General features: G+C 37.8%; 1 protein-coding gene across 1 annotated transcript; it reads left to right on the top strand.

The window, feature by feature from the left end:
• The first annotated feature begins 517 nt into the window (after positions 1–517).
• On the top strand, positions 518–27567 carry LOC127835139 (phospholipid scramblase 1-like). The gene is made up of 7 exons (XM_052361443.1): positions 518–664; positions 9225–9356; positions 12539–12616; positions 16670–16809; positions 19662–19826; positions 20589–20750; positions 25163–27567. The coding sequence occupies exons 1-7, from the start codon at positions 583–585 to the stop codon at positions 25226–25228; spliced, it is 825 nt and encodes a 274-aa protein (XP_052217403.1). The 5' UTR covers positions 518–582; the 3' UTR covers positions 25229–27567.
• The last annotated feature ends 137 nt before the right edge of the window (positions 27568–27704 follow it).

The raw sequence follows: 27704 nt of genomic DNA, 5'->3' as shown, positions 1-27704 counted from the left end.
GGATCTATGAATATATCGAAATTGTGAAGAGACATACAAATACTTTATGTTTACTATGGATCTATGAATATATCAAAATTGTGAAAATCATACCACAAGTATACATTTTGTTATAATACAACTATAATTTATATGCACAATTAAATTTGCATATTAAAATTTATAAATCCTCTATTGTTATTTATTCATTCATTATTGAAGACATTGTATTTGCATTGTATAATAATAATAATAATAATAATGGAAATAACAATTATTGATAATATAAATATTAATATGCAACAGTGAGCATTCTAAATACAACTGCGCGCTCGAATGTGCCCTTTTTACTAAATAGCCCCCTCCCCTGCCCTTTGCTAATCCTATCTGGAGCACTGCGTTTATATGGACTAAGATTATATCCATGCAGTAGGATTATAGATATTTTGTCGCTTGTCCTCTACATTTTCGGACGCTAGAGTGATTACCATAGTCTTTTAGTTTCAGACAATTTGTTGTTTTTCATCTTCCTCACATCACTTAAACCCAAATCAAGAAGTTACTTGTAATTTGTAGTTGCAGTAACAGTAATCCGCATTCAGGATGTCAGACTATCCCAAGATGTCAGGGGAGAAGGGTGGACAGCCAGCCGGTGCCCCTATTGCTATGCAACCAATGCCCTCAGGTATGGGTCAAAACATGATACTTACTGCACTCTGGGAAAACGGTGTTAAATGCATGTGTAAAAAGTGTCATCCCAGATTAGCCTGTTAAGTCTGCACAGGCTAATCAGGCAAGACACTTTCCACCTTGAAAGTTTTTTTTCGTTTGAAGGAAGTCTAGTCTCTTCTGGGCAAAAATCACGTTTAGGCGGAAAGTGTCACCCTGAAGAGCCTTTGGGTTTACACTTCATGTGCATGCATTAAGCCCCATTTTGGTAGGCTCATGTGTGTAAAATGTCATCCCTGTTATCCCTTAAGGGACACAGGCTTATCTAGGACAGAAATGTACCGTAATTACTCAATGTTTTCGGACACTCTAAGTTTTCGGACACCGCTTTTTTTAGCAAAAATAATTATTTTTCGTGACTCTTAATTTTCGGACACACGAGTTTTCGTCCATAATTAATATCTCTAAGTTTTCGGACAGTATATTTTACAGCGCTATTTTACCAAATTTCGGTCCTGTTTTCGATATCTAATGACACTTCAATCATGGGGTTTTACAACCGGATTAACATCATCAAACGTGGCAGGTGCGTGCCTGAGGGCAACGGACCATTACATTTGCATTATTGGGTAAATAACCTTGTAAACCGGTATTAAACATTGGTTTCGCTCGATAGCATAAGCGTTATGACAATTATCAGGGGTTGTGCCAATTAACAAGTTCAATTATCTACCGCAATGGTATTGACGATTCTCAGTAAAATAGCTGTTACAAATAATAAACGCTTCAAAGTGTGATGAACCGTATTGCAAGTTTTACGACCAATAGAAAAAATTAGAAGGTGAAAACTTTCATAACTTTCTCGTCCATAACCATTGGGTCTAGGGCTATCAAAATTGGTGTGTAGAGACATTTAATAGTCCTCTACCAAATTTCTTCAAATTATGCCCCTGGGGTCAAATTTGACCCTGCCCCGGGGGTCACAAAATTGAACATATGCTTATATAAGGCCTATTTTGTGAAAACTTTCAAAATCTTCTCGTCCATAACCATTGGGCCTAGGTCTATCAAATTTGGTATGTAGAGACATCTAATTGTCCTCTACCAACTTTGTTCAAATTATGCCCCTGGGGTCAAATTTGACCCTGCCCCGGGGGTCACAAATTTGAATATATGCTTATATAAGGCCTATTTTGTGAAAACTTTCAAAATCTTCTCGTCCATAACCATTGGGCCTAGGTCTATCAAATTTGGTATGTAGAGACATCTAATAGTCCTCTACCAAATTTTTTCAAATTATGCCCCTGGGGTCAAATTTGACCCTGCCCCGGGGGTCACAAAATTGAACATATGCTTATATAAGGCCTATTTTGTGAAAACTTTCAAAATCTACTTGTCTATAACCATTGGGCCTAGGGCTAATAAATTTGGTATGTAGTGAAATCTTATAGTTCTCTACCAAGTTTGTTCAAATTATGCCCCTGGGGTCAAATTTGACCCTGCCCCGGGGGATCACAAAATTGAACATATGCTTATATAAGGCCTATTTTCTGAAACTTCAAAAATCTTTCTGTCCATAACCATCCAGCCTAGGGCTATCGAATTTGGTATGTAGTGACATCTTATAGTCCTCTACCAAATTTGTTCAAATTTTATCCCTGGGGTCAAATTTGAACCTGCCCCGGAGGTCACAAAATTGAACATATGCTTATACAGTCTAACCTGCACATCCGACCACTTGCATTTAGCGACCCACCTCGCTAAACGACCGTTATTAATTCCTCCCAAGCTAAAATCAATTAAAAATGGCTTTACTTAACGACCGCCTTAAATCCCCGACCAACGACCATTGTTTTTCTTACAAATTAAGACTCGTTACGACAGTAAGCGACCATTTTGCAGTCTCGCAGTGAAGTTGCTAAGCGATGGTGACACTCAACTAACAATGCAGGTGATAATCCGCTAATTGGCATCCACGCTTGCACGCTGTTATCGGGAGCAAACTGTGAAAACTCGGCTGACATTAATTATTTGTGTACTTAAAGTTTGCAAATAATTGTTTTAATTACAATGACAATATTTACTCAAAGGTAAGTTTGTAACGGACAGCAGTATAAAAAGGGAGGTAAATAATTTTTCAAGCACTTGCAAAAGTACACAAACAGCGCAACATGTCTTCTACTAAACGAAAGTGTCTTACATTGGAAGAGCGGATGAAAGCACTAAAAATGCTTGAATCCGGGAGGAGCTGTAGGGCTGTAGCGACCGAGATGGGTGTTGGCAAGACACAAATACAGTCGGTGATGAAAAGAAAACGAGAAATTATTGAAGAGTATGAAGGGGACGGTAATCTACAAACCAAGCGTCCGCGGAAAGCCACAGAATATGACGATCTAAATGACCTTGTTCAAAAGTGGTTCTTAGATGCTACTGGGCGTCACGTGAACATATCAGGACCACTCCTGAAAGAACGGGCGCTCAAGTTCGCAGCAGAATTGGGGTTAGCGTCGTTCAAGGCATCAAATGGGTGGCTCGACTCATTCCTAAGACGCCATAACATTGTATTCAAAACACGGACGGGTGAGAGAGCAGAGGTGAATCCAGTCGTAGTGGATGACTGGAAAAAGCGTCTACCGACAATCTGCGAAGGTTATCAACCGTGTGACATTTATAACATGGATGAAACAGGATTATTCTACAAACAAAGCACAAGGTAAGAAAAAAAATTAAACAAGCTAATAATAAAACACATAAATAAATGAAAATATAAATAAATAAACAAATAAAATATAATTTTATATTTCAAAATTACTTTTTTAATATTTTCAGTGCGACGTTCTTCAAGAAAGGCGAGACATGTGCCGGCGGGAAGATGGTGAAGGAGCGCATCACTGTGGGTTTATGTGCCTCGGTAACGGGAGATAAGCTGCCCCCAATCATCATCGGGAAATCAAAAAAACCGAGATGTTTTGGGTCAGTTTCTCCCGACAAATTGCCGATACGGTACTACAATAACAAAAAGGCGTGGATGACGACCGGGATAATGGAAGACTGGCTGAAGTGGTTTGATCGGCGGATGCGACATGCCAGAAGACACGTCATATTATTCATAGACAACTCACCATCACACCCTCGCATCACACTAAACAACATCAAGCTACAGTTCCTACCTCCAAACACAACATCAGTGATACAACCCATGGACCAAGGGATCATACAGACAATGAAGCTAAAGTACAGAAAAACGTCAACTACAACACGTGATGATGGAGCTGGAAAGATCGTCGGCGACCACCGGACCTCAAATTCTGAAAGAGGTTAACATCCTACAAGCTATCTACTGGGTCATCAGCGCATGGAAGGAGACAACGGCGGAGACGATCGGCAAGTGTTTCACAAAATGCGGATTCATGAGTGACAGTGAAAAAAGTGCTAGTGACAGTGAAAAATGTGCAGATGACCGTGAAAAAAGTGTTAGTGAAAACATTACAAGTGACAGTGACAAAAGTGACAAAAGTGAATGTGATGATGTTGAGGACGACTTGCCTCTCATCATGCACAAATTAGCACGTGATTTATTCGGGTGTGAAGTGAAGGACCTCATCAACATTGACAGGAACTTCACAACATGCGCAACGGACATGGACGAATGGAAGAAGTCAGCACCGGAAATTCTACAAGAAGATGGATGTGACGAGGAAGATGACAACAACCCACCAGAAGAGGAAGCGACAACATCAGAAACAACACTCACCATGAGTGAGGTAGTGGAAATGAGCAGAAAACTGAAGGACTGGGCAGTGAAGAAAGGGCACCATGATCTACTAGCGACATTGATGGAAGCCAGCAACCAGATAGGGGATATAGCCATGAATGGAGAGAAGGTGAAACAGACCAAGATTGAGGATTTCTTTTTCAGGCCATCTTAATATTGTTGTAACGTGTAAATATGTGTATGCTGTTCCATGTAAATATAATGTTCATTGTTGCTATGCTTGACATGTATGCTTTTTATTTGATATGTATGTATTATTGCAATTTTAATTGGTTAATTATATGACTGTTACATATTGTATTTGTAGTGGTTTAATTTGTATTTATTTGTATGTAAAGTTTAATGTATTAGGTAAATATGTTTATGTATTTTTTTATTAAATAAATGTATATTAATATGTTAAATACAATTAAACAACAACCAACTCTTTTTTCTGTATATATTTCTATAAAAACGAACACTCAACATATATTTGAATGTATAATGTACATAATAAAGCGAGATACACATGCATGTACTGACATATGCTAATGTGTTGCATTAACAACGACCAACTGGTCTGACAGGTCAAACTGTACTCAGAGACCACCTCAGTTAAGAGACCACTTCCTAGATTCACCTTGGGTGGTCTCTGAAGACAGGTTAGACTGTATATTGCCTATTTTGTGAAAACTTAAAAAAAAATCTTGTCCATAACCATTAGGCCTAGGGCTACACAATTTGGTATGTAGTGACATTGTATAGTACTCCACTTAGTTTGTTCAAATTATGCCCCAGCAGTCAAATTTGACCCTGCCCGGGGGGTCACAAAACTGAACATACGCTGATATGGGGCCTATTTTGTGAAAACATTAAAAAATTTCTTGACCATAACCATTTGGCCTAGGGCTACCAAATTTGGTATGTAGTGACATCTAATAAATATCTACCAAATTTGTTCAAATAATGCCTCTGGGGTCAACTTTGACCCTGCCCTTGGGGGTCACAAAATTGAATAAACGCTTATAAAGTGCCTATTTTGTGAAATCTTTAAAAAAATCTTCTTGTTGAAAACCATTCAGACTATGGCTACCAAAAAATTTGGTATGCAGTAACATTTTATAGTCCGCTACCAAGTTTGTTCAAATTATGCCCTTTGGGTCAAATTTGACCCTGACCCCCGGGTCACAAAATTGAACATTATATACGCTTATATCTTGCTTATTTTGTGAAAACTTTTAAAATATTCTTGTCCTTAACTCTAGGACCTAGGGCTACCATATATTGTATGTACATGTAGTGATGACCAAGCCCAGGGGGTCACAAAAGTGTACATGTGCTTAAATAGGGCCTATATTTAAGTATTTGCACATGCAGAGAATATTTGAATAGTGCTGCAACAATACGCCAAAAACCGTACTGCAATATATTGTCAGTTCAAAAACCCGTACTGCAAAATATTGCAATATATTGCTAACTTGTGCCAGAACTATAACTTGCCAGATAATCACCAAAAACCAACTTAATTACATGAACATAACCTTTGTATTGTTTGTTTAGGTTCTAGTTATAGCCTGACAGAGAATTGCGAGTGTTTAAAAGGTGGTTGTGTAACTTATCAGAATGCTGTTATTAAAAAAAAATTTTAATCATTATTTCTCCTGTTTATAATAACATCAATTTACAGTTTTACAATGTATTATGCATTTTTAGCTCATCTATTTTTTGAAAAAAAATTATGAGCTATTGTCATCACCTTGGCGTCGGCGTTGGCGTCCGGTTAAGTTTTGCGTTTAGGTCCACTTTTCTCAGAAAGTATCAATGCTATTGCATGCAAACTTGGTACACTTACTTACTATCATGAGAGGACTGGGCAGGCAAAGTTAGATAACTTTGGCGTGCAATTTGACAGAATTATGTGCCCTTTTTATACTTAGAAAATTGAAAATTTTGGTTAACTTTTACGTTTAGGTCCACTTTTCTCAGAAAGTATCAATGCTATTGCATTCAATCTTGGTACACTTACTTACTATCATGAGGGGACTGGGCAGGCAAAGTTAGATAACTCTGGCGTGCATTTTTACAGAATTATGTGCCCTTTTTATACTTAGAAAATTGAAAATTTTGGTTAAGTTTTGTGTTTAGGTCCATTTTATTCCGTAAGTATCAAAGCTATTGCTTTCATACTTGCAACACTTACTAACTATCATAAGGGGACTGTGCAGGCAAAGTAATGTAACTCTGACTGGCATTTTGACAGAATTATGGGCCCTTTTTATACTTAGAAAATTGAAATTTTGGTTAAGTTTTGTGTTTAGGTCCACTTTATTCCTACAGTATCAAAGCTATTGCTTTCATACTTGCAACACTTATTAACTATCATAAGGGTACTGTGCAGGCAAAGTTATGTAACTCTGACTGGCATTTGGATGGAATTATGGGCCCTTTATACTTAGAAAATTTAAAATTTGGTTAAGTTTTGTGTTTTGGTCAACTTTACCCCTAAAGTATCATAGATATTGCTTTCATACTTGGAACACTCGCAAACTATCATAAGGGTACAGTAAAAGGACAAGTTGCATAACTCTGGTTGTCATTTTTACGGAATTATGGCCCTTTTTTGACTTGGTAACTTTGAATATATGGTTAAATTTTGTGTTTCGATCCACTTTACTTCTTAACTATCAAGGCTATTGCTTTCAAACTTCAAATACTTTCATGCTATCATGAGGTTACTGTACCTGGCAAGTTGAATTTATCTGACCTTTGAATGACCTTGACTCTCAAGGTCAAATTATTAAATTTTGCTAAAATTGCCATAACTTCTTTATTTATGATTAGATTTGATTGATACTTTGACAAAACTACTCTTACCTGACATACCACAATAGACTCCACCCAAACCATCCCCCGTGCCCCCCCCTCCCCCCCCCCCCCCCCCCCCCCCGAATCCCCCTCCTTTTTTTTTTTTTTTTTTTTAAGATCATCTCACAAATGACCACCACACCCTCACACTATACCCCCCCCCCACCCCACCCCCCGCCAAATAATTTTTTTGAAACGGTTAAAAAACACAATTTTTTTTTTTTGAAACGGTTAAAAAACACAATTTTTTTTTTATTTTTTTTTAAAGATCATCTCACAAATGACCGCCACACCCTCACACTATACCCCCCACCCCACCCCACCCCCCGCCAAATTATTTTTTTTTGAAACGGTTAAAAAACACAAATATTTATTTTTATTATTTTATGTTTGAAATACCGTCATCCTTCGCACCCTAGAATTCCAACCCCCCCCTCCCCCCACCTGAATCCCCCCCCCTATTTTGTTTTTGTTTTTTTTTTGCATTTTTTTTTCCGCATTTTTGGAAAATAATGTAATAAATGTCCACACCCCCACACTATACACCCCTCTTCACTCCATCCCTCCCTCCTTTGTGATTGAAAATGAGAGTCCCTTCACCTTTAAAAAGAAAATAGATGAGCGGTCTGCACCCGCAAGGCGGTGCTCTTGTTTTTTCCTATTTCCACAAGATTCATCTTAAATTTATCAGTATGACAAGCAAACGCAGATATTATGAACTCCCATGTATAAACGCTACTCTGTATAATAAACTTTTTAGAATGCGATTTTTACGTAACAATTTATTTTTATTAAACACCTATTTGTTTTGTTTTTGTAACCTTGATATCATTATTTCGGATGGCTTTTCTGGACGAAATGTGGATGAAGTTTTGTAGAATGTTGTACTGGTATGATGAAAATCGTATCACGATACAATATGCGGATTGCGTATTGTGATATATACCGATATACCGGTATATTGTTGCAGCACTATATTTGAATAGCCTTTTTATGTCCCCCACTATAGTAGTGGGGGACATATTGTTTTTGCCCTGTTTGTTGGTCTGTTTGCGCCAACTTTAACATTTTGCAATAACTTTTGCTATATTGAAGATAGCAACTTCATATTTGGCATGCATGTGTATCTCATGAAGTTGCACATTTTGAGTGGTGAAAGGTCAAGGTCATCCTTCAAGGTCAGAGGTCAAATATATGTGGCCAAAATCGCTCATTTTATGAATACTTTTGCAATATTGAAGATAGCAACTTGATATTTGGCATATATGTGTATCTCATGGAGCTGCACATTTTGAGTGGTGAAAGGTCAAGGTCAAGGTCATCCTTCAAGGTCAGAGGTCAAATATATGTGGCCCAAATCGCTTATTTTATAAATTCTTTTGCAATATTGAAGATAGCAACTTGATATTTGGCATGCATGTGCATCTCATGGAGCTGCACATTTTGAGTGGTGAAAGGTCAAGGTCATCCTTCAAGGTCAGAGGTCAAATATATGTGGCCCAAATCGCTTATTTTATGAATACTTTTGCAATATTGAAGATAGCAACTTGATATTTGGCATGCATGTGTATCTCATGGAGCGGCACATTTTGAGTGGTGAAAGGTCAAGGTCAAGGTCATTCTTTACAAGGTCAAGGTCATCCTTCAAGGTCAAACGTCATATAGGGGGACATTGTGTTTCACAAACACATCTTGTTTCAGCAGTGGAGCGATACAGGGCCATCATGGGCCTCTTGTTACTGTTAATGTCAGCTTAAAAAGAATTAATTTGTCAACTAAGTCTTTAATTTATTGATTAACAAGAATCTTCTGGTCCATAGGACTAACTTGTGCTCTGAAAAAGATTTAAACAGACACTCGTATAAAATAAATGTTATAATTATATTATATAAAATTATGTTTAACATTTTTTACTTTACAACGTATTATTCAAGTTGTTTGTTGCATCTTTATTCAGCCCCTCCTGGTGCCCCCGCCCCTACTGGCTGGATGTCTGCCCCCCAGGCGCCACCCAACTGCCCGCCCGGGCTGGAGTACCTCGCCCAGGTGGACCAGCTCCTTGTGAAACAGAAAGTAGAGGGATTGGAAAGTAAGAAAGTGGCCAGATTAAAATATACAGAATTCAATGGCTAGTATTTACCTAACAATTCTTAGACTTAAGAATGAAAAACTGAGCCGAGAAAAATATGTCCAGCATTTGTATATATACAGATAACGTCTGGTGATAATGTCCTAAACAGAATGTTCCACATGAAGAATGATAAGTAAATAGGTTATTAATTCCAAGTTTGAGTCAATATTAAAGCAATTATTGAATATTCCTATTAAAAGAGTATCCTTTATTTTTTAGCGTTACTTAAGTAAAAAAAATGTTTGGTGAATAAGGCAGAGCTCCAGATAAGGTTTTGTGAAATTCTTAAATTACTACCAGATTTTCAAAAAGAATTCTTAACTCTGAAATTTTATTCTAAACGTTACTACTAAGTTTTGGAAAATAATTCTTATTTTTTCTAAATGACCTAAAAATAAATAATAATGGTTATTGTCATGAAAAAAAATCAAAATAAACATACTAGCAACTTTATTTATACGAGTTCAACAGTGTCTTTTCAGTATTATACAATTTTATTTTTCAAATACCTTCATATGTCCAAACTGTGCTTAGATTGCATGCCTTAGATGAATGTTTACATATTTCACAATTAAAACGGGTCTCCCCTTCAATCTTTTCAACAATTAGCCACAGGACTTGTCCCTTCCACTCGTTCAATGTTTTTTTTGTGTTTAAGTTTGGACCCGTCATGTCGCGTTTTTGTTTAGCTTTTCCGACTTTGTCGGAAACTGAACATACAGCATCGTATAATATCTTTTCTATAATGTCTTTCTAATTATTTAACTTCGGCTCACTTTGCGTACAATATGTTAAAAGCGTGTTTTTGGACGCTTTGCAGTTTTTTAGGACGCTCTCTGGGCGCCGCCATTGTTTTTTGACAGATAGACTGTATACGGCGCTTTTATTGGAAAAAATGCGCTTTGTTAAACAAACCCGATAACCATTCTAAATAAGCACCGCAAAGATCTTTAATACGGGAAAAGAACTCAATAAAAATCGATACGAACCGATGTTAAAATAATATTCGTAACTTGATTTTGTAATTCTTAATGGTACGACAAGATTTTACAATAAATACGTAACGGACTTGAAAAAATTCGTAATTACGAAAATACGACCCTTAACTGGAGCTCTGATCATTGTTTGAACCCAGGGTATAACTGTATGTTTCATTGTCATTATTATACAATGTGAGAACTGTCTGACAGAATTTCGTTTTCTAAATATTGATCAGCCAATTTCCAACCAATGGAATACACCTAAACAAACAACAGCCTTAAAATGAGGTCTGGAAAATAAGAACAGAACCTTGAATAAGGTCTGGAAAATAACTGTTCTTTGATGGCATAAGGGTAATAACAATAAAAGCAAACAGCTAATGGTATGCTGGACATGGTGAAACTTGTCTCCATGTATAAGTTTTAATCAAATGCTTTTTCATTGGCGTAATGTTCATGCAAAATTGGACACAGAACCAATGCTATATCTCATGGGTACATTTTCTAACCTATTCTCCCTTCGTCAATCAAGAAGCATAGCACATTTTAGTGGACATGGGATCAGACGAGGGGTTATTGTTAAATTAGATATGTTATTTCTCTTGAATGCTGCTAGCGCTTAAACATCTGTTATTAAGGTATACTTGTATATAATGGTCTTAGGTGTACACATCTCACTAGCCTGCTTGAATTAGTGACCTAAATTTTGCTCTTAGGGACCCTGCCTTGAATAAGTTACCTTAATTTTGCTCCTAGAGACCCTGCCTTGAATTAGTGACCTAATTTTTGCTCCTAGGGACCCTTCCTTGAAATAGTGACCTTAATGTTGCTCCTAGGGACCCTGCCTTGAATAAGTGACCTTAATTTTGCTTCTAGGGACCCTGCCTTGAGTAAGTGACCTTAATTTTGCTCCTGGTGACCATGCCTTTAATAAGTACCTAAATTTTGTTCCTGGTGAACCTGCTTTTAATTAGTGACCTTAATTTTGCTCCTAGGGACCCTGCCTTGAATGAGTGACCTTAATTTTGCTCCTAGGGATTCTTCTTTGAATAAGTGACCTTAATTTTGCTCCTAGAGACCCTGCCGTGAATAAGTGACCTTAATTTTGCTCCCGGAGACCCTGCCTTGAATAAGTGACCTAAATTTTGCTCCTGGTGACCCTGCCTTTAATAAGTGACCTAAATTTTGCACCTGGTGACCCTGCCTTTAATAAGTGACCTTAATTTTGCTCCAGGGGATTCTGCATTGAATAAGTGACCTAAATTTTGCTCCTGGTGACCCTGCCTTTAATAAGTGACCTAAATTTTGCTCCTGGGGACCCTGCCTTGAATAAGTGACCTTAATTTTGCTCCTGGTGACCCTGCCTTGAAAAAGTGACCTAAAGGTTGCTCCTTGTGACCCTGCCTTTAATCAGTGACCTAAATTTTGCTCCTGGGGACCCTGCCTTGAATAATTGACCTTAATTTTGCTCCTGGTGACCCTGCCTTGAAAAAGTGACCTAAAGGTTGCTCCTGGTGACCCCCTGCCTTTAATAAGTGACCTACATTTTGCTCCTGGTGACCCTGCCTTTAATAAGTGACCTTAATTTTGCTCCTGGTGACCTTGCCTTGAATGAGTGACCTAAATTTTGCTGAGGGTGACCCTGCCTTTAATAAGTGACCTAAATTTTGCTCCTGGTGACCCTGCCTTGAATAAGTGACTTAAATTTTTCTCCTAGGGACCTTGCCTAATTAAAAATTAGAAATTATCACCTAAGCAAACGACCCCAATTTCAGTTTATCCACCACTTTGATTTTGTAGTAGGTGCTTACCTGGTTGTCTCATGATTTGACTGTGTCTCTGCTAGATACTGCATCTATGTAAGAGTAACAAGTCAATTAAGGTGTGGGTTGCAGTAACATTTGAATTGATGTTTCTGCATGGATGTATCCCTGTTTATGAACTACAGTTATAATATTAGTCTATCATAATATAACAATACAGTCCCCACAGGCTAACTAGGGACTATATTTCTGCCTAAACTGGATTTTTTACTTAGAAAAAACATTTTTTAAATGATAAGCATGAATTTAGCCTAGTATTCCCAGAACACTGGTCATATGTACCTGAGTGAAGAAGTGTAGTTCACATACTTACCCTGGGATTTACACTCTGTTTCAGTGGTGACTGGCTACGAGACAAACAACAAGTATGAGATACTGAACACCATGGGTCAGAGAGTGTTCTATGCTGTGGAAGGTAGGTCAGAAGTGAGGTAAAACCAATATTTGTCAGACACTAAATTTCATGGAATTTTTCCCAACCACATTATATTGAAGGAATGTTCAAGTCTAAAGTTTTATATCAAACATTATTAAAAAATCAATGAATCAAACTGCCATAGTTTGTGAATCCATGAAATTTCATGGCAACTAAAACTAGAAATGGCGCGGCAGAGGCCGACCCGTATCCCCACACTGCATGTTTGACCCAGGGGCGCCCCAGGGTTGGTAATGGGGCCATGCATAGTTGAGATTGACCGTATTGTCATTCATTGATGTTCAGTATAAATTTGAAGTAATCTGGTGTAGAAATGGAGAAGTTTATGTAAAATAACATAAAAAATGAGTGAAAATCTATACCCTAATTTCTCCTCCTCATCCTGCTCTCCTAACAAATCTAATACTGAATCAACTTCACTAACGTCCATTATATACATGTCATCCTCATTGGAATGACTTATGAGATGGCTGAACATGCTCTCTTATAGCCAATCTTCTTGCTTCTGTTTTGGAAAAGTTATGTTTTGAGGTAAAGTGGTTGACTAAATAGTAGCGTCTCAGAAATTTTCTATCGCAATCTTGTACACAACAAGTAATATTATGTTGAATTTCATGTCTGTCTTTGATGTGCCTGTTCAAAGTCAAACTTGCTTTAAATTATTTCTCACATTTTTCCCACTTTAACATTTTGACAGATTTTCAGTAATGAGTCTTAAAGTGTTATTGAACAAATTGAAAGTTTCAGCCCTTTTATAGATTCTTGAGGCTCTATTACATGAGTTTCTCATACTTTTTATGCTTGACTGCATTCTATCTGCATTCTTCTCTCATATACAGGTGTCCCTTTGCGCCAATATTTTATAATCCCTTGTATAAACATTGGATGGATGAGCTAAACCATTTGACAGATTAGTTAACACAAACAATTGACTACTAAATACATCTCTGCGCCACTACTGTGTAAATCTATATGTGTTTTCAATACACAAGCTTTATTGTTGGAAAATTCCTTTGTCTACTTCTGATTGGGTAGATAACCACATGATAGATTTCTAAATCTAAATGCGGATCAAGGTCACAGTGGTAAAAAATTTCATGTGCATGGAAAGGTCTTGTCCAGATACACATGTGTACCAAATACAGGACTTTTCTGCTCCATTTTGGTAAAACGCCACACTGGAATTTTGGGCATTTCGTGTCGTGAAAAAACCCATTTTGGGAAAACAATTAATCGCAAAACTGGCTAGATTGAGAAAAATAATCGCATGTAAATAGTTTTCTTATATTTCAAAGAAGCTGTTAACTGGTAAATAACGACTATTTTGATAAAATATTATTAAAATTTTACAGAATAATATGAACATGTGTGATTAGTGCAGCGTTTTTTATCTGATTTTGGGGAAAGGGCCTGACCTTTTTTTAGGTGAAAAAAATCGCACGAAACGACTGATTTTGGAGAAAATAAGGAAAGTCTTAAATAATCAATTTAACATATTTTATTGTTTTTAAAACAAATTCATGGCAACAGATACTTTAATTATGCAATATTTCTCTATTTTCTACACTGGATCAGGTTAACTTATATATTTAAAGGTTTAAAAAATTATTTTTTTATATTTTATTTGGAATTGGGAATTTTTTGTCAATTGGGAAAAACAACCAGATTTGCATTGGGAATGGGGCCGATTTCGGACCCGTGGGATAGGGCGGAAAAGGCCTGAAATATGAAAGCAATATTTGAAGGGACACAGCAGGTATGAGCCTTTTTTGAATCGCAATCACAGATTTCGAAACCTGAACGCTGACCTCAAGTTCAAGGTCAAGGTCACAGGGGTCAAACATTTAATGCGCATGGAAAGCTGTTGTCCAGATACACATGCATACCAAATATGAAAGCAATATCTGAAAGGACACAGTAGTTACGAGCCTTTTAGAATCGCAGTTGCAGATTTCAAAACCTGATAACTGGCCCCAAGTTCGAGGTCAAGGTCACAGAGGTAAAAATTGTTATGCCCATAGAGTGTTGTCCAGATACACATGCATACCATATATGAAAGCAATATCTGAAAGGACACAGTAGATATGAGCCTTTTTCGAATCGTGGTCGCAGATTTTGAAACCTGAAATCTGACCACAAGTTCAAGGTCAAGGTCATAAGGGTAAAACATTGTGTGCGCATGGATAGGTATTGTCTGGATACACATGCATACCAAATATGAAAGCAATATCTGAAGGGACACAGTAGTTTTGAGCCTTTTTCTAATCGCGGTCGCAGAATTCAAAATCTGAAAACTGGCCTGAGTTCAAGGTCAAGGTCACAGGGGTAAAAAATTGTATGCGCATGGAAAGGTGTTGTCCAAATACACATGCATATCAAATATGAAAGCAATATCTGAAGGGACACAGTAGTTTTGAGCCTTTTTCTAATCGCGGTCGCAGAATTCAAAATCTGAAAACTGGCCTGAGTTCAAGGTCAAGGTCACAGGGGTAAACAAATTCATGCGCATGGAAAGGTCTTGTCCAGATACACATTAATACCAAATATGAAAGCAATATCTGAAGGGACACAGTTATGAGCCTTTTTTTGCGGTCGCAGATTTCGAAACCTGAAAACTGACCCTAAGTTCAAGGTAAAGGTCAGAGGGGTAAACAATTGTGTGCGCATGGAAAGGTGTTGTCTAGATACACATGCATACCAAATATGAAAGCAATATCTGAAGGGACACAGTAGGTGTGAGACTTTTTTGAATCGCGGTCGCAGATTTCGAAACCTGAAAGCTGACCGAAAGTTCAAGGTCAAGCTCACAGGGGTCAAAATTTTTATGTGCATGGAAAGGTCTTGACCAGATACACATGCATACCGAATATGAAAGCAATATCTGAAGGGACACAGTAGTTATGAGCCTTTTTCGAATCGCAGTCGCAGGAAAATCTCTGACCTGGCCCCACCCCAACATCCATAACTTTTGACCCAGGGGTCAGATCAAAATTCTGAATAGTGCACTGACGCACATATGCTCATAGCTACCATGTGTGTAAGTTTCAAGGTTCTAGTGCTAATAGTGTAGGAGATAATAGTGTCCAGGACGGACAGACAGCGGAGATAACCACAATATCCCCACGCTTTTCAAAAAGCATGGGGATAATTAACGAATCTTCTATACCTTGCAGAGTCATATTCATAGGTGCACCAAAATCATCATTGTGAATGTGTTGTATAAAGTCTTCTATTCTCTAGGACATGGCTGCTCTTGCTTAATTCTTGCTCAATTTAAAAATTGATGTTGACAGCAATTGAATTGATGTGTAATACAATGTTTTTTTTCTCCATATAATGAAGTACAATTAAACGATTTTTTTTAACCAGGTCCCTCAGTCTGTCATTTTTACAGCGGAAATAATGCTGCTTCCCTTAGTAAAGACATGTTTTTTGTTTAACCTTAACAATCATAAAAAAATTCACCAAAAGGTATCATTTTAAACAAAATAAGACATAACTCAAATCTTTATCTAAATACATTATATATATTTTTTTACAAGAAGAACTGTTATTCCATTGCAACTGATTTATTTGTAAAAAGTGTACTGATTAAAGAAGATCATAGGATGCACATTATTTTGCCATCCCAGGGATGTTATTGGCATCTCCATAAGGGACTGAAAACAGATTCTTTTTTGTTGCCTTTGCCTTATTTTGAAAATGACAGACACTCAGAAATGGCCCTGCATTTATCTAACAATTGAAAGGAGCCAGGTTCTTGGAAAACGGGAGTTAGCTCATGTGTGTCAAGTATGGTCCCAGATTAGCCTGTGCAGTCCAAACAAGCTTATAAGAGACAACACTTTCCGCCTAGACTTGACATTCATTTAGATGAGACTTCATTTTAACAAAAAAATCCATAAAAGCAGAAATTGTCCCTGATTGGCAGATGCAGACTGCACAGGCTGATCTGGGATGACATTATACACACATGCATTAAGCCCAGTTTTTCCAGAATGAGGCTCAAATATGCCATTCGTTTCATGTCAGACACTTGCTGCTGTACGCGCAACTGTTGCGGTCACCATCGTCCTTGGGACATCAAGATTTTGAACAATCAGTCCAAGGAGGTGATGCACCTGTCCAGAGGGCTTCGATGTAACACCTGCCTCTGTCCATGCTGTCTACAGGTGAGTAATGCACCTTGCTGTCTATTGGTGAGTGATGCACCTGTCCCTGCTGTCTACTGGTGAGTGATGCACCTGTCTATGCTTTCTACCATTAGTGATGCACTTGTCTATGCTTTCTACCATTAGTGATCCACCTGTCTATGCTTTCTACCGTTAGTGATGCACCTGTCTATGCTTTCTACCGTTAGTGATGCACCTGTCTATGCTGTCTACAGGTGAGTGATGCACCTGTTTCTGCTGTCTACATGTGAGTGATGCACATTGTTGTCTACAGGTGAGTGATGCACCTCTCTGTGCAGTCTACAGGTGAGTGATGCACCTGTCCTTGCTGTCTACAGGTGAGTGATGCACCTTTCTATCTACAGGTGAGTGATGACCCTTGATGTCTAAAGAGGAGTGATGCACCTTTCCCTGCGGTTTAAAGGTGAGTGATGAACCTGTCCTTGCTGTCTACAGGTGAGTGATGCACCTCCATGCTGTCTACAGGTGAGTGATGCACCTGTCCTTGCTGTCTACAGGTGAGTGATGCACCTCCATGCTGTCTACAGGTGAGTGATGCACCTGTCCTTGCTGTCTACAGGTGAGTGATGCACCTCCTCGCTGTCTACAGGTGAGTGATGCACCTGTCCTCGCTGTTTACAGGTGAGTCAGGACAGATCAAGGATGTGACCATACTGGACAATGCTCCATTGTGTTCACCCCAAAACTCTAATATTTTGCTGCAGAAATCATGAACATCTTTATGAATAGAGTCATATTTTTGTTTAAATCTTATACCGGTTGGTCTGTTGGTTTACATTTCATGTCTGCAGTATTTCTCTTATAACCTTTTTAGCTCGACTATTATATATGAAATATATATATTAAAGCTATCATACTCACCCCGGCGTCGGCGTTTCCGTTCTGTTCCGTTAGCGTTAGTGTGCAAATGTTGAAGTTTTCGTCCTACCCCAATTATTTACATTTTCCCTTTACATATTACTTTCATATTTTGCATTCTTGTTTACCAACATGACCCCAACCTATTAACAAGAGCAGACAACTCTATCAAGCATTTTGTCATAATTATGGCCCCTTTTCCACTTAAAATATGCAGCAAATGTTAAAGTTTTCATACCGCCCAATTTATTTTCATTGTCCCTTGACATTTTGCTTTTATATTTTGCATACTTGTTTACCAACATCACCCCAACCTATAAACAAGAGCAGACAACTCTATCAAGCATTTTGTCATAATTATTGCCCCTTTTATACTTAGAATATGTATATTATTGATAAATCTATGTTAAAGTTTGCGTACTACCCCAACTATTTCCTATATCCTTTGACATATTGCTTTAATATGTTGCATACTTGTTTACCAACATGACCCCAACCTATAAACAAGAGCAGACCACTGTATCGAGCATTTTTACATAATTATGGCCCATTTTACACTTAGATAATTGAACATTTTGCTTAAATTGCCATAACTTTTTTATTTATGATCACATTTTATTATTACTTTGACAAAACAACACTTACCTGAATACCACAATGGATTCCACCCAAACAATACCCCACGCCCCTACCCAGAATCCCTCCCCCCCAAACTCCCCCCCAATTTTTTTTTTTAAACATCATCTTATAAATACCCCCCCCACATTATACCTCCCCTCTCACCCCCCCCCCTACCCCACCCCCCAACAATTTTTTTTAAACATCATCTAGTAAATTACCCCACCCCACATTATACCCCCCTCTCATCCCCCCTACCCCCCTACCCCCCTACCCCCCTACCCCCCCCCCCCCCCCTCCCCCCCCCCAATTTTTTTATTTTTCCTTCCTTTATTTTTGAAAGATCGTCTAATAAATGACCACACCTCACATAATAGACCCCTCTCAACCCCCCCCCCAACCCCCCCCCCCCCAACCCCCCCCCAAAAAAATAAATAAATTATTTTTTATTTTTGAAAGATCGTCTTATAAATTATTGAATATGAACAATTTCCCCATGATGGCTTACGTATAATGTCAAGCACTCAAATAGTCGAGCGCGCTGTCCTCTGACAGCTCTTGTTTAATTTATGTAACCTGTCAGACACTTACCATCTTATTTCGGAGTTTGACAGATTTTCAGTCTTATGTCTGGGAACACCAAGGATTAAACAAGTACGGTTAATTGCCTCGTCAGAAAAGTCTGGTCATGTAAGTTGTCTTTACCCAGAAACACGAAAAGTGTAGTACCAGATCAGCATGCATGCAGATGCATGAATCCCATTTTTGCCAAAAAAATCCTCATATTTGAGCCTGGCTCTGGAAAAATTGGGCTTAACACATGTGCTTAAAGTGTCTTTCCAGATTAGCCTGTGCAGTCCACACAAGCATATAAGTGACGACACTTTGCGCTGTTATGGTATTTTATTATTTTAAAGGAAATCTCTTCTTAGTGAAAATCCAGTTATGCGGAAAGTGTTGTCCCTGGTAAGCATGTGCGTTAACCGTATCAGTGCGGGAACCGAATTATAAAGGCCTTTGCAAACAGTTTGGATCCAGATGAGACGCCACAAAACGTGGCGTCTCATCAGGATCCAAACTGTTTGCTATTCTGATAGCATTCTTTGAAAAAAATAGAAGAAAATGCTAATTTTAGAAATTCTGCAGACGACATTTTAGCAGACGACAAATTTCCCAGCATGCAAAGGGTTAAGCCCAGTTTTCCCAGAGTGATGCTCAGTAGTATTCTTTCCCACTAAAAATTGACGGTAGAGGCACAGTCAGGTCAGGTGTTGCACCACATCAGCCTGCAGGCAGATACATTTAGCGTATTTATTTTTCAAAATGTACCCCATATTTGTTTTCTTTCCCTCTAGAAAGTGACGGTTGAGGCGCCCACTGGTCATGTGATTGGCTATGTCTCTCAGGCATGGAGCCTGTGCAAGCCTCGCTACAACATCCAGACAGCCAATGAGGAGACGGTGCTGCGTATCAAGGGCCCGTGCTGCACGTGGAACATGTGTGGAGACATCGAGTTTGATGTAAGTACTTGTAAGTGAATATGTTGTTGCCTGCTTGTGATTGGTTCCCCTTTCATGCCTGTCTTTGTTGGTCAACTCAAATGAATACTATGAATATCCCATGCTCTAAGTCCTTAGTTACAATTGCTTGACTATGAAATTCAATTGATGTATTAAATAAGTAAAGTCACTAGAATGGATCCGTTTTCCATCATGGCCATTTTGAGCAAAGCCTTATTTATTTTGTGATCAGGGGATAGGGATAAGAAACATGTTGGAAAATTACCTACTAAATTTCCTATTTTTTGGTTAAATCAGAAATCCACAAAGTAACATGTCCAAAAACTAGACATTTTTTTGAAGAACAACAAAATGTCATGCCTACGAATTTAAATTGTTTTATAGTATTTACTCTCTTAGTTTTTTCTTTTTACCAATATATCATAATAAGGCCCTTTTTCATTATACACCTGCAGGAAGGTGGTATATATGCGTCACTCTGTCGGTTGGTCTGTCTGGCAGTGTGAAGTAAATATGAGCCGCACTCCGTGAAAAGGGGGTTTAATGCATGTGAATAAAGTATCGTCCTAGATTAGCCTGTGAAGTTTGCACAGGCTAAGCAGGGACAACTCATTCCATTTTTATGGTAATTTTCGGTTAAAGATAGTCTCTTTTTAGCAAAAATCCAGTTTAGGCAGAAAGTGTTGTCCCTGATAAGCCTGTGCAGACTGCCCTTTTCATTCCTAGCCTGAGAACCATTCATGTATTTCTCATACACTTCAGGTCTCGACGGCTGACGAGACGTCATTCTGCGGACGAATCACTAAGCAATGGTCTGGTCTGGCCAAGGAGGCTTTCACGGACGCTGACAACTACGGCATTTCCTTCCCCATGGACCTCGATATCAATGTGAAGGCTGTGCTGATCGGAGCGGTCTTTCTAATCGTAAGTTTTTCTGAATGCATTTGCGTTAAGTGTTCCTAATTGTAAGTATATATGAGTTGCTCTCTTTGAAAACATGGCCTCATGCATGTGCGCAAAGTATAGCCCGTGATTAGATTGTGCAGTGCCAACAGGCTAATCATGGCCAACACTTTTCGCCTTGACTGTATTTTTGTTTACAAAAGACTTTTTTACAACAAAAAACACATCAAAAGCATTAAGTGTTGTCTATGATTTGTTTGTGCAGACTGCACAATCTGGGACAACACTTCATGCACAAGCACGAAGCCCAGTTTACTCCTCCATCTCCTTCCCCATGGTCCTCCATATCAACATGAAGGCTGTGCTGATTGAAGCCATCTTCCTCATTGTAAATTTTCTCATGTGTTAATCTATAAGGATTTAGCAACAAAAAACATATTATATCATGAACTGAATTGGCATATCTGCCATACAGTTGTTATTCCCCGCCAAAGGCCAAGGGATATAAAATTGGCGTCCAACCGTCAGTCTGTCAGTCCATCCGTTCGTCACAAAACTTTTTTAGGGCTATATCTCAGAAACTATATAAGATATCAATATGAAACTTAAGCAACATAGATATCAATGAGGAGAAGTGCCATTCACAAGAACCGTTACCATAACCCTACATTTTCTCTAATAAGAGTTATTGCCCTTTGTTATTTTATGGTATGTAACTTTTCCAGGCTATATCTCAGATACCATGCAAGACTTCAACATAAAACTTCATGGGTGTATTGATGTTAATGAGGAGAAGTGCCATGCTTAAGAACCATATAAACCCTACACTTTCTTAACTAAAAGTTATTGCCCTTTGTTGTTTTTGTATGATGTAACCTCAGATACACTATTACAAAGTGAAACTTCATGGGTGTATAGATATCAATGGGGAGAATGGCAGTGCATAAAAATAATTTACCCTACACTTAAATTTTTTTTATGATTATACCGTCTATCAAGGGATTCGCACCCATCCATAAACACAATTCATTAAGGAGGAGAGAGGATATCAATTAAATGTATTTTCTAGGTTGCATATGAGTCGTGGTCTGGGAAAGCGGGGCTTAATGCATCTGCTTACAGGTGTATCACGGACAACACTTTGTGGGTTTAAGGCATCTGCTTACAGGCGTATCAGGGACAACACTTTCCGCTTTTATGGGTTTTTAGCTCACCTGATTGCTCAGGTGAGCTTTTCTGACCGGTCTTTGTCCGTCGTATGTCCGTCCGTTTGTCCGTCTGTAAACATTTGCTCGTAAACACTCTAGAGGCCACATTTCTTGTCCTATCTTCATGAAACTTGGTCGAAAGCTTTGCCCCAATAAAATCTCGGCCGAGTTCGAAACTGGGTTGTGCCGGGTCAAAAACTAGGTCACTAGGTAAAAAAAAAGAAAAACCTTGTAAACACTGTAGAAGTCATGTTTTATATTCAATCTTCATGTAACTTTGTCAAAATGTTTGTCTTAATGATATCTTGATTGAGTTCAAAAGTGGTTCCTGTGTGTTGAAAAACATGGCCGCCAGTGGGCGGGGCAGTTTTCCTTATTTGGCTATAAAGAGACCTTGTAAACACTCTAGAAGCCACAATTTTTGCCTCATCATCAAAACATTTTTCAAAACATTGGTTCAATTGATGTCTCAAACAAGTTCGAAAATGGTCGAGATCGGTGAAAAAACATGGCTGTCAGTGGGCGGCGCATTTTTCTCTATATGTATATAGTGGCAGTTTTCCCTATTTGGCTATAGAGAAACCTTGTAAACACTCTAGAAGTCACAATTTTTGCCCAATCATCAAAAATTATTCAAAACATTTGTTCAATTGATGTCTCAAACAAGTTCAAAAATGGTCGAGATCGGTGAAAAAACATGGCTGCCAGTGGGCGGCGCATTTTTCTCTATATGTATATAGTGGCAGTTTTCCCTATTTGGCTATAGAGAAACCTTGTAAACACTCTAGAAGTCACAATTTTTGCCCAATCATCATGAAATTTGCTCAGAACATTTGTTTCCTTGATACGAGAGTTGAGTTCAAAAATGGTTCCGGTCAGTTGAATAACATGGCTGCTGGGAGGGGGGCAGTTTTCTCATTATGCCCCCCCCCCCCCTTTCGAAGAAGAGGGGTATATTGTTTTGCTCATGTCGATCCGTCCGTCCACCAGATGGTTTCCGGATGATAACTCAAGAGCGCTTATGCCAAGGATCATGAAACTTCATAGGTACATTGATCATGACTCGCAGATGACTCCTATTGATTTTTAGGTCACTTGGTCAAAGGTCAAGGTCACTATGACCCGAAATTGTAAAATGGTTTCCGGATGATAACTCAAGAACTCTTATGCCTAGGATCATGACACTTCATAGATACATTGATCATGACTCACAGATGACTCCTATTGATTTTCAGGTCACTAGGTCAAAGGTCAAGGTCATGGTGACCCAAAGCAGTGAAATGGTTTCTGGATGATAACTCAAGAACGCTTATGCCTAGGATCATGAAACTTCATAGCTACATTGATCATGACTCGCAGATAACCCCTATTCATTTTCAGGTCTCTAGGTCAAAGGTCAAGGTCATGATGATCCGAAATAGTAAAATGGTTTCCGGATGATAACTCAAGAACGCTTAGGCCTAGGATCATGAAACTTCAAAGGTACATTGATCATAACTCGTAGATGACCCCTATTGATTTTCACCTCACTAGGTCAAACGTCAAGGTCAAGATGACCCAAAATAGTAAAATGGTTTCCGGATGATAACTCAAGAACGCTTAGGCCTAGGATCATGAAACTTCATAGCTACATTGATCATGACTCGTAGATGACCCCTATTGATTTTCAGGTCACTAGGTCAAAATCACAGTGACCCGAAATAGTAAAATGGTTTCCAGATGATAACTCAAGAGCGCTTATGCCTAGGATCATGAAACTGCAGAGGTACATTGATCATGACTCGAAGATGACCCCTATTGATTTTCAGGTCACTAGGTCAAAGGTCAAGGTCGGGGTGACCTGAAAAAGTAAAATGGTTTTCTGGATGATAACTCAAGAATGCTTATGCCTAGGATCATGAAACTTCATAGGTACAATGATCATGACAAGCAGATGACCCCTATTGATTTTCAGGTCACTAGGTCAAAGGTCAAGGTCATGGTGACCTGAAATAGTAAAATGGTTTCTGGATGATAACTCAAGAACGCTTATGCCTAGGTTCATGAAACTTCATAGGTATATTGATCATGACTCACAAATGACCCCTATTGATTATCAGGTCACTAGGTCAAAGGTCAAGGTCACAGTGCCAAATAATGTATTCACACAATGGCTGTCAAGGTCTTGGTGACTCAACTTAGAAAAATGGTTTCTGGATGATAACTCAAGAATGCTTACGCCTAGGATCATGAAACTTCATAGGTATATTGATCATGACTCGCAGATGTAATAATGATGAAACTAGACCAGGATGTTTGTCTGGACAATATCTAGGTCAAGTTTGACATTTGGTAAAGATTGAATGAACAGACTCCTCTCATGTGAGCGAACTATGGCCATCTTGGCCCTCTTGTTTGTTTAAAAGGCAGACTCTTCTTAAAAAAATACAGTTTAGGTAAAAAGTGCGGACTGCACAAGTTTATTAGGACCATCACTTTGTGCACATGTGTTAAGTCCCATTTTCCCATAGCGTGGCAAATATAAAAATGTAGCAACAAAAACACATGAACAGTTACTATTGAGGTATCTGACAACCTGTTAACATCTATGTAATTCTTTTTGACATGACGTTTACATTAAAATCCTTTTCTAGCCAGTTTTGTTACCAATGCATTTATTTTTGTTGCTTTGTTATTGCTTGGTTATGTCTAATTGTAAAGGTTTGAAACAATTTGCAATTTTACATTTACAATTTACATAAGTTCAAGAAAGGGACAAACATTGAACCTTTCTTGCTCGGAAGCTAAGTGGAAATGGCTATATGCGGTCAGCATTAAACCAGAACAGCCTTCGAGTAACTTGCAGTCTGTTATCACCTGTTTGCTGCACATCAGTATCATAGGGTTGGAAATGAAGGCACTAAAAACTTTCATCTATAAAGAAGGGTCTTATATTTTATTAGATTTTCTAAGGGACTACAAACGTGTAAAAGTGCGTGTCTGAATTGTAAAAATTGACTATAAATGTTTCCCTTAGGAGCTCTGGTCAGTTACGAACTCTGGTCAGCTATGAACTCTTGTCAGTTATGAACTCTGGTCAGTTATGAACTCTTGTCAGTTATGAACTCTGGTTAGTTATGAACTCTGGTCAGTTATGAACTCTGGTCAGTTATGAACTCTGGTCAGTTATGAACTCTGGTCAGTTATGAACTCTGGTCAATTATGAACTTCATGCTTCTGTTGTAGGATTTCATGTACTTTGAGAACAACACCAAGTCAGACAAGAAGAAAATCAAGCATGTCGTTTCCTAGGTAACAAGTCGAAGAATCGTCTGTACTGTTGGCCTGCGAATCCAAAATTAGTGCTTGTGCAACAATTGTATTGTATAATAGGGTTTAACATTTATTCTGCTAGTATTAATTATATATATTTTTTTTTATTGTGTAATTTTCAAATAACAATAGATGCAATACCTGACTTTGTGCATTTATAATTTGGTACAAAAATAGATCTGAATAAATGTGTATATACATTTATTTATATGAATTCATCAATCAAAATATATATTTCAAAGGCTTAACAAGTAGAAATGCTATATTTGTATGTGCTTTTATACACAAAGTGCTGATTGGAATGCTCAGTTATATATCTGCTGTTCATATTTTAAATAGTGTTAATTTTATTGATATTTTACCCATACTTTTAATGCCTATGTGTTTTTCTTTTAAATCGTTTTTAACCAGGTTTTCTGAAGGAAAAAACTGGTTATTAGATTGGCGAATGCGGGCGGGCTGGCTGGCGGGCTGGCTAGCTGGCTGGCGGGCTGGCGGGCGGGCGGAACAAGCTTGTCCGGGCCATAACTTTGTCGTTCATTTTGAGTTTTTAAAATCATTTGGCACATTTGTTAACCATCATTAGACGGTGTGTCGCGCGAAAAAATTACGTCAATATCTCCAAGGTCAAGGTCACACTTTGAGTTCAAAGGTAAAAAATAGCCATAAATGAGCTTGTCTGGGCTATAACTATGTCATTCATTATGAGATTTTAAAATCATTTGGCACATTTGTTCACCATCATGGGACGGTGTGTCGCACGAAAGAATCACGTCAATATCTCCAATGTCAAGGTCGCCACAACTAAAAATAGATTTATTTTAAAACAAACTTACAAAGGGGGTTAATTTTGTTTGTTCATTTCAAAAGTTCAGTTTGAGTTGTCTCCCTTTATCAGATTTTTTTTTTCACAATGAAAACCTGGTTTTGTGACAATTTTGTCCCTTGTCTAATCTTACGTCAGTTTCTACATACTGGTACTTTTGGTTTTGTATGAAAAACATTTTAAGTGTTTCGTCATGTTCGAGAGAAATCTTTGAATCTGTGTATTTTATTGCTTCAAAGTGAATTTGTTCCATTTTTTAAATATTTTTTATATTTTTTTAATTTCTACTTTGTACAATATATATTTAATTTCAATGTTTTTTAAGCACCTTGGGTTGGCAAAAAATATATTGTATGTATACTGGTACCTAAATTTATTGAAAGTTTGCAAAACTTAATTAAAATTGATTGAGTTCTGCTGTTGAAAAAATATTACATTTAAACAGAATTATGCAATATGAAAAGTGGATGTGTTTTAAATGCAATTTAAGAAACCAGTTCTTTATTTTATGTCTGTGTTCATTTAGTTCTTATTTTTCCATTTCAATAGAGATCTGTCTTTCTTAATCTGTGTTGTTATTTTATATCAAACATAGTTTGACAAATATTGTTTATATTCGTTCATGTCAGAATGTATACATTACTAACAAATTATTAAAATGTTGTTAAAATATTTTTGTGTACATTTACATATGTATTTTCATATTTTTTAACATCATGATATTAATCAAATATGATATTCTAAATACAACGTGACCTTGATGTTTGATCAGCTAAATGCTGTTATTTTTGGAACTTGCCATTAAATTTTTGTTATCCAGGGCCCCGGGGCCGTTTCATCAACGATCGTAAGACAAAATTGGAATACGAGACATATTTCAAAGAAGCATTTTAACTAAACACCAAAGAATGATACTTTTATTTTTCCGTGTATCTATTCATTTCATTGTTTTCTCACATATGGTTTATATTTTGAATGCATATTGATGAACAGCTTTTGTATTTTCAGTCTCCAAAATTTAGTCGTAAATTAAGATTGTTGTTAGATCTTTGATTAAACGGCCCCCTGATACAGAGATACAGATTTAGATCTGGTCTTCTGTAATTGATACCAAAATATACCAGCATTACAGTTGGATTATCTTTAGGTATATAATAAAATAGTTTTCTGATCATTGCTTGCTATATGAGTCGTGTTCTGAGAAAACTGGGCATAATGCTCAGGCTAATCAGTGACGACACTTTCCGCTTTTATGTTTTTTTTAGTTTCAAGGAAGTCCCTCCTTGCCGAAAATCACGTTGAGGCGGAAAGTGGCGTCCCTGATTGGCCTGTGCGGACTGCACAGGCTAATCTGGGACGACACATTACGCACGTGCATTCTGCCATTATGCCCAGTTTTCTCAGAACTCGACTCAGATGTTATTGGGTGGAACTGCTCCTCATTTTATGCCATTTAAGGGACTTGTTCACTTGTTAAATGACTTGGTTTTTGTCTTAGAGTCTAAAAAACAATGTACCGGTATGCATTGTATTCAAACAAGCAAAATAAACTCCAGACTAAAAAAACAACAATCATCAATCAAAACTTTAAAAATAGTAAATTGTTTGTAACGCTTTTCATCGACAACT

The sequence above is a fragment of the Dreissena polymorpha genome, chromosome 6 (assembly GCF_020536995.1).
Source record: "Dreissena polymorpha isolate Duluth1 chromosome 6, UMN_Dpol_1.0, whole genome shotgun sequence".
Taxonomy (NCBI): Eukaryota; Metazoa; Mollusca; class Bivalvia; order Myida; family Dreissenidae; genus Dreissena; species Dreissena polymorpha.
This window is presented reverse-complemented; position numbering and strand designations above follow the sequence as displayed.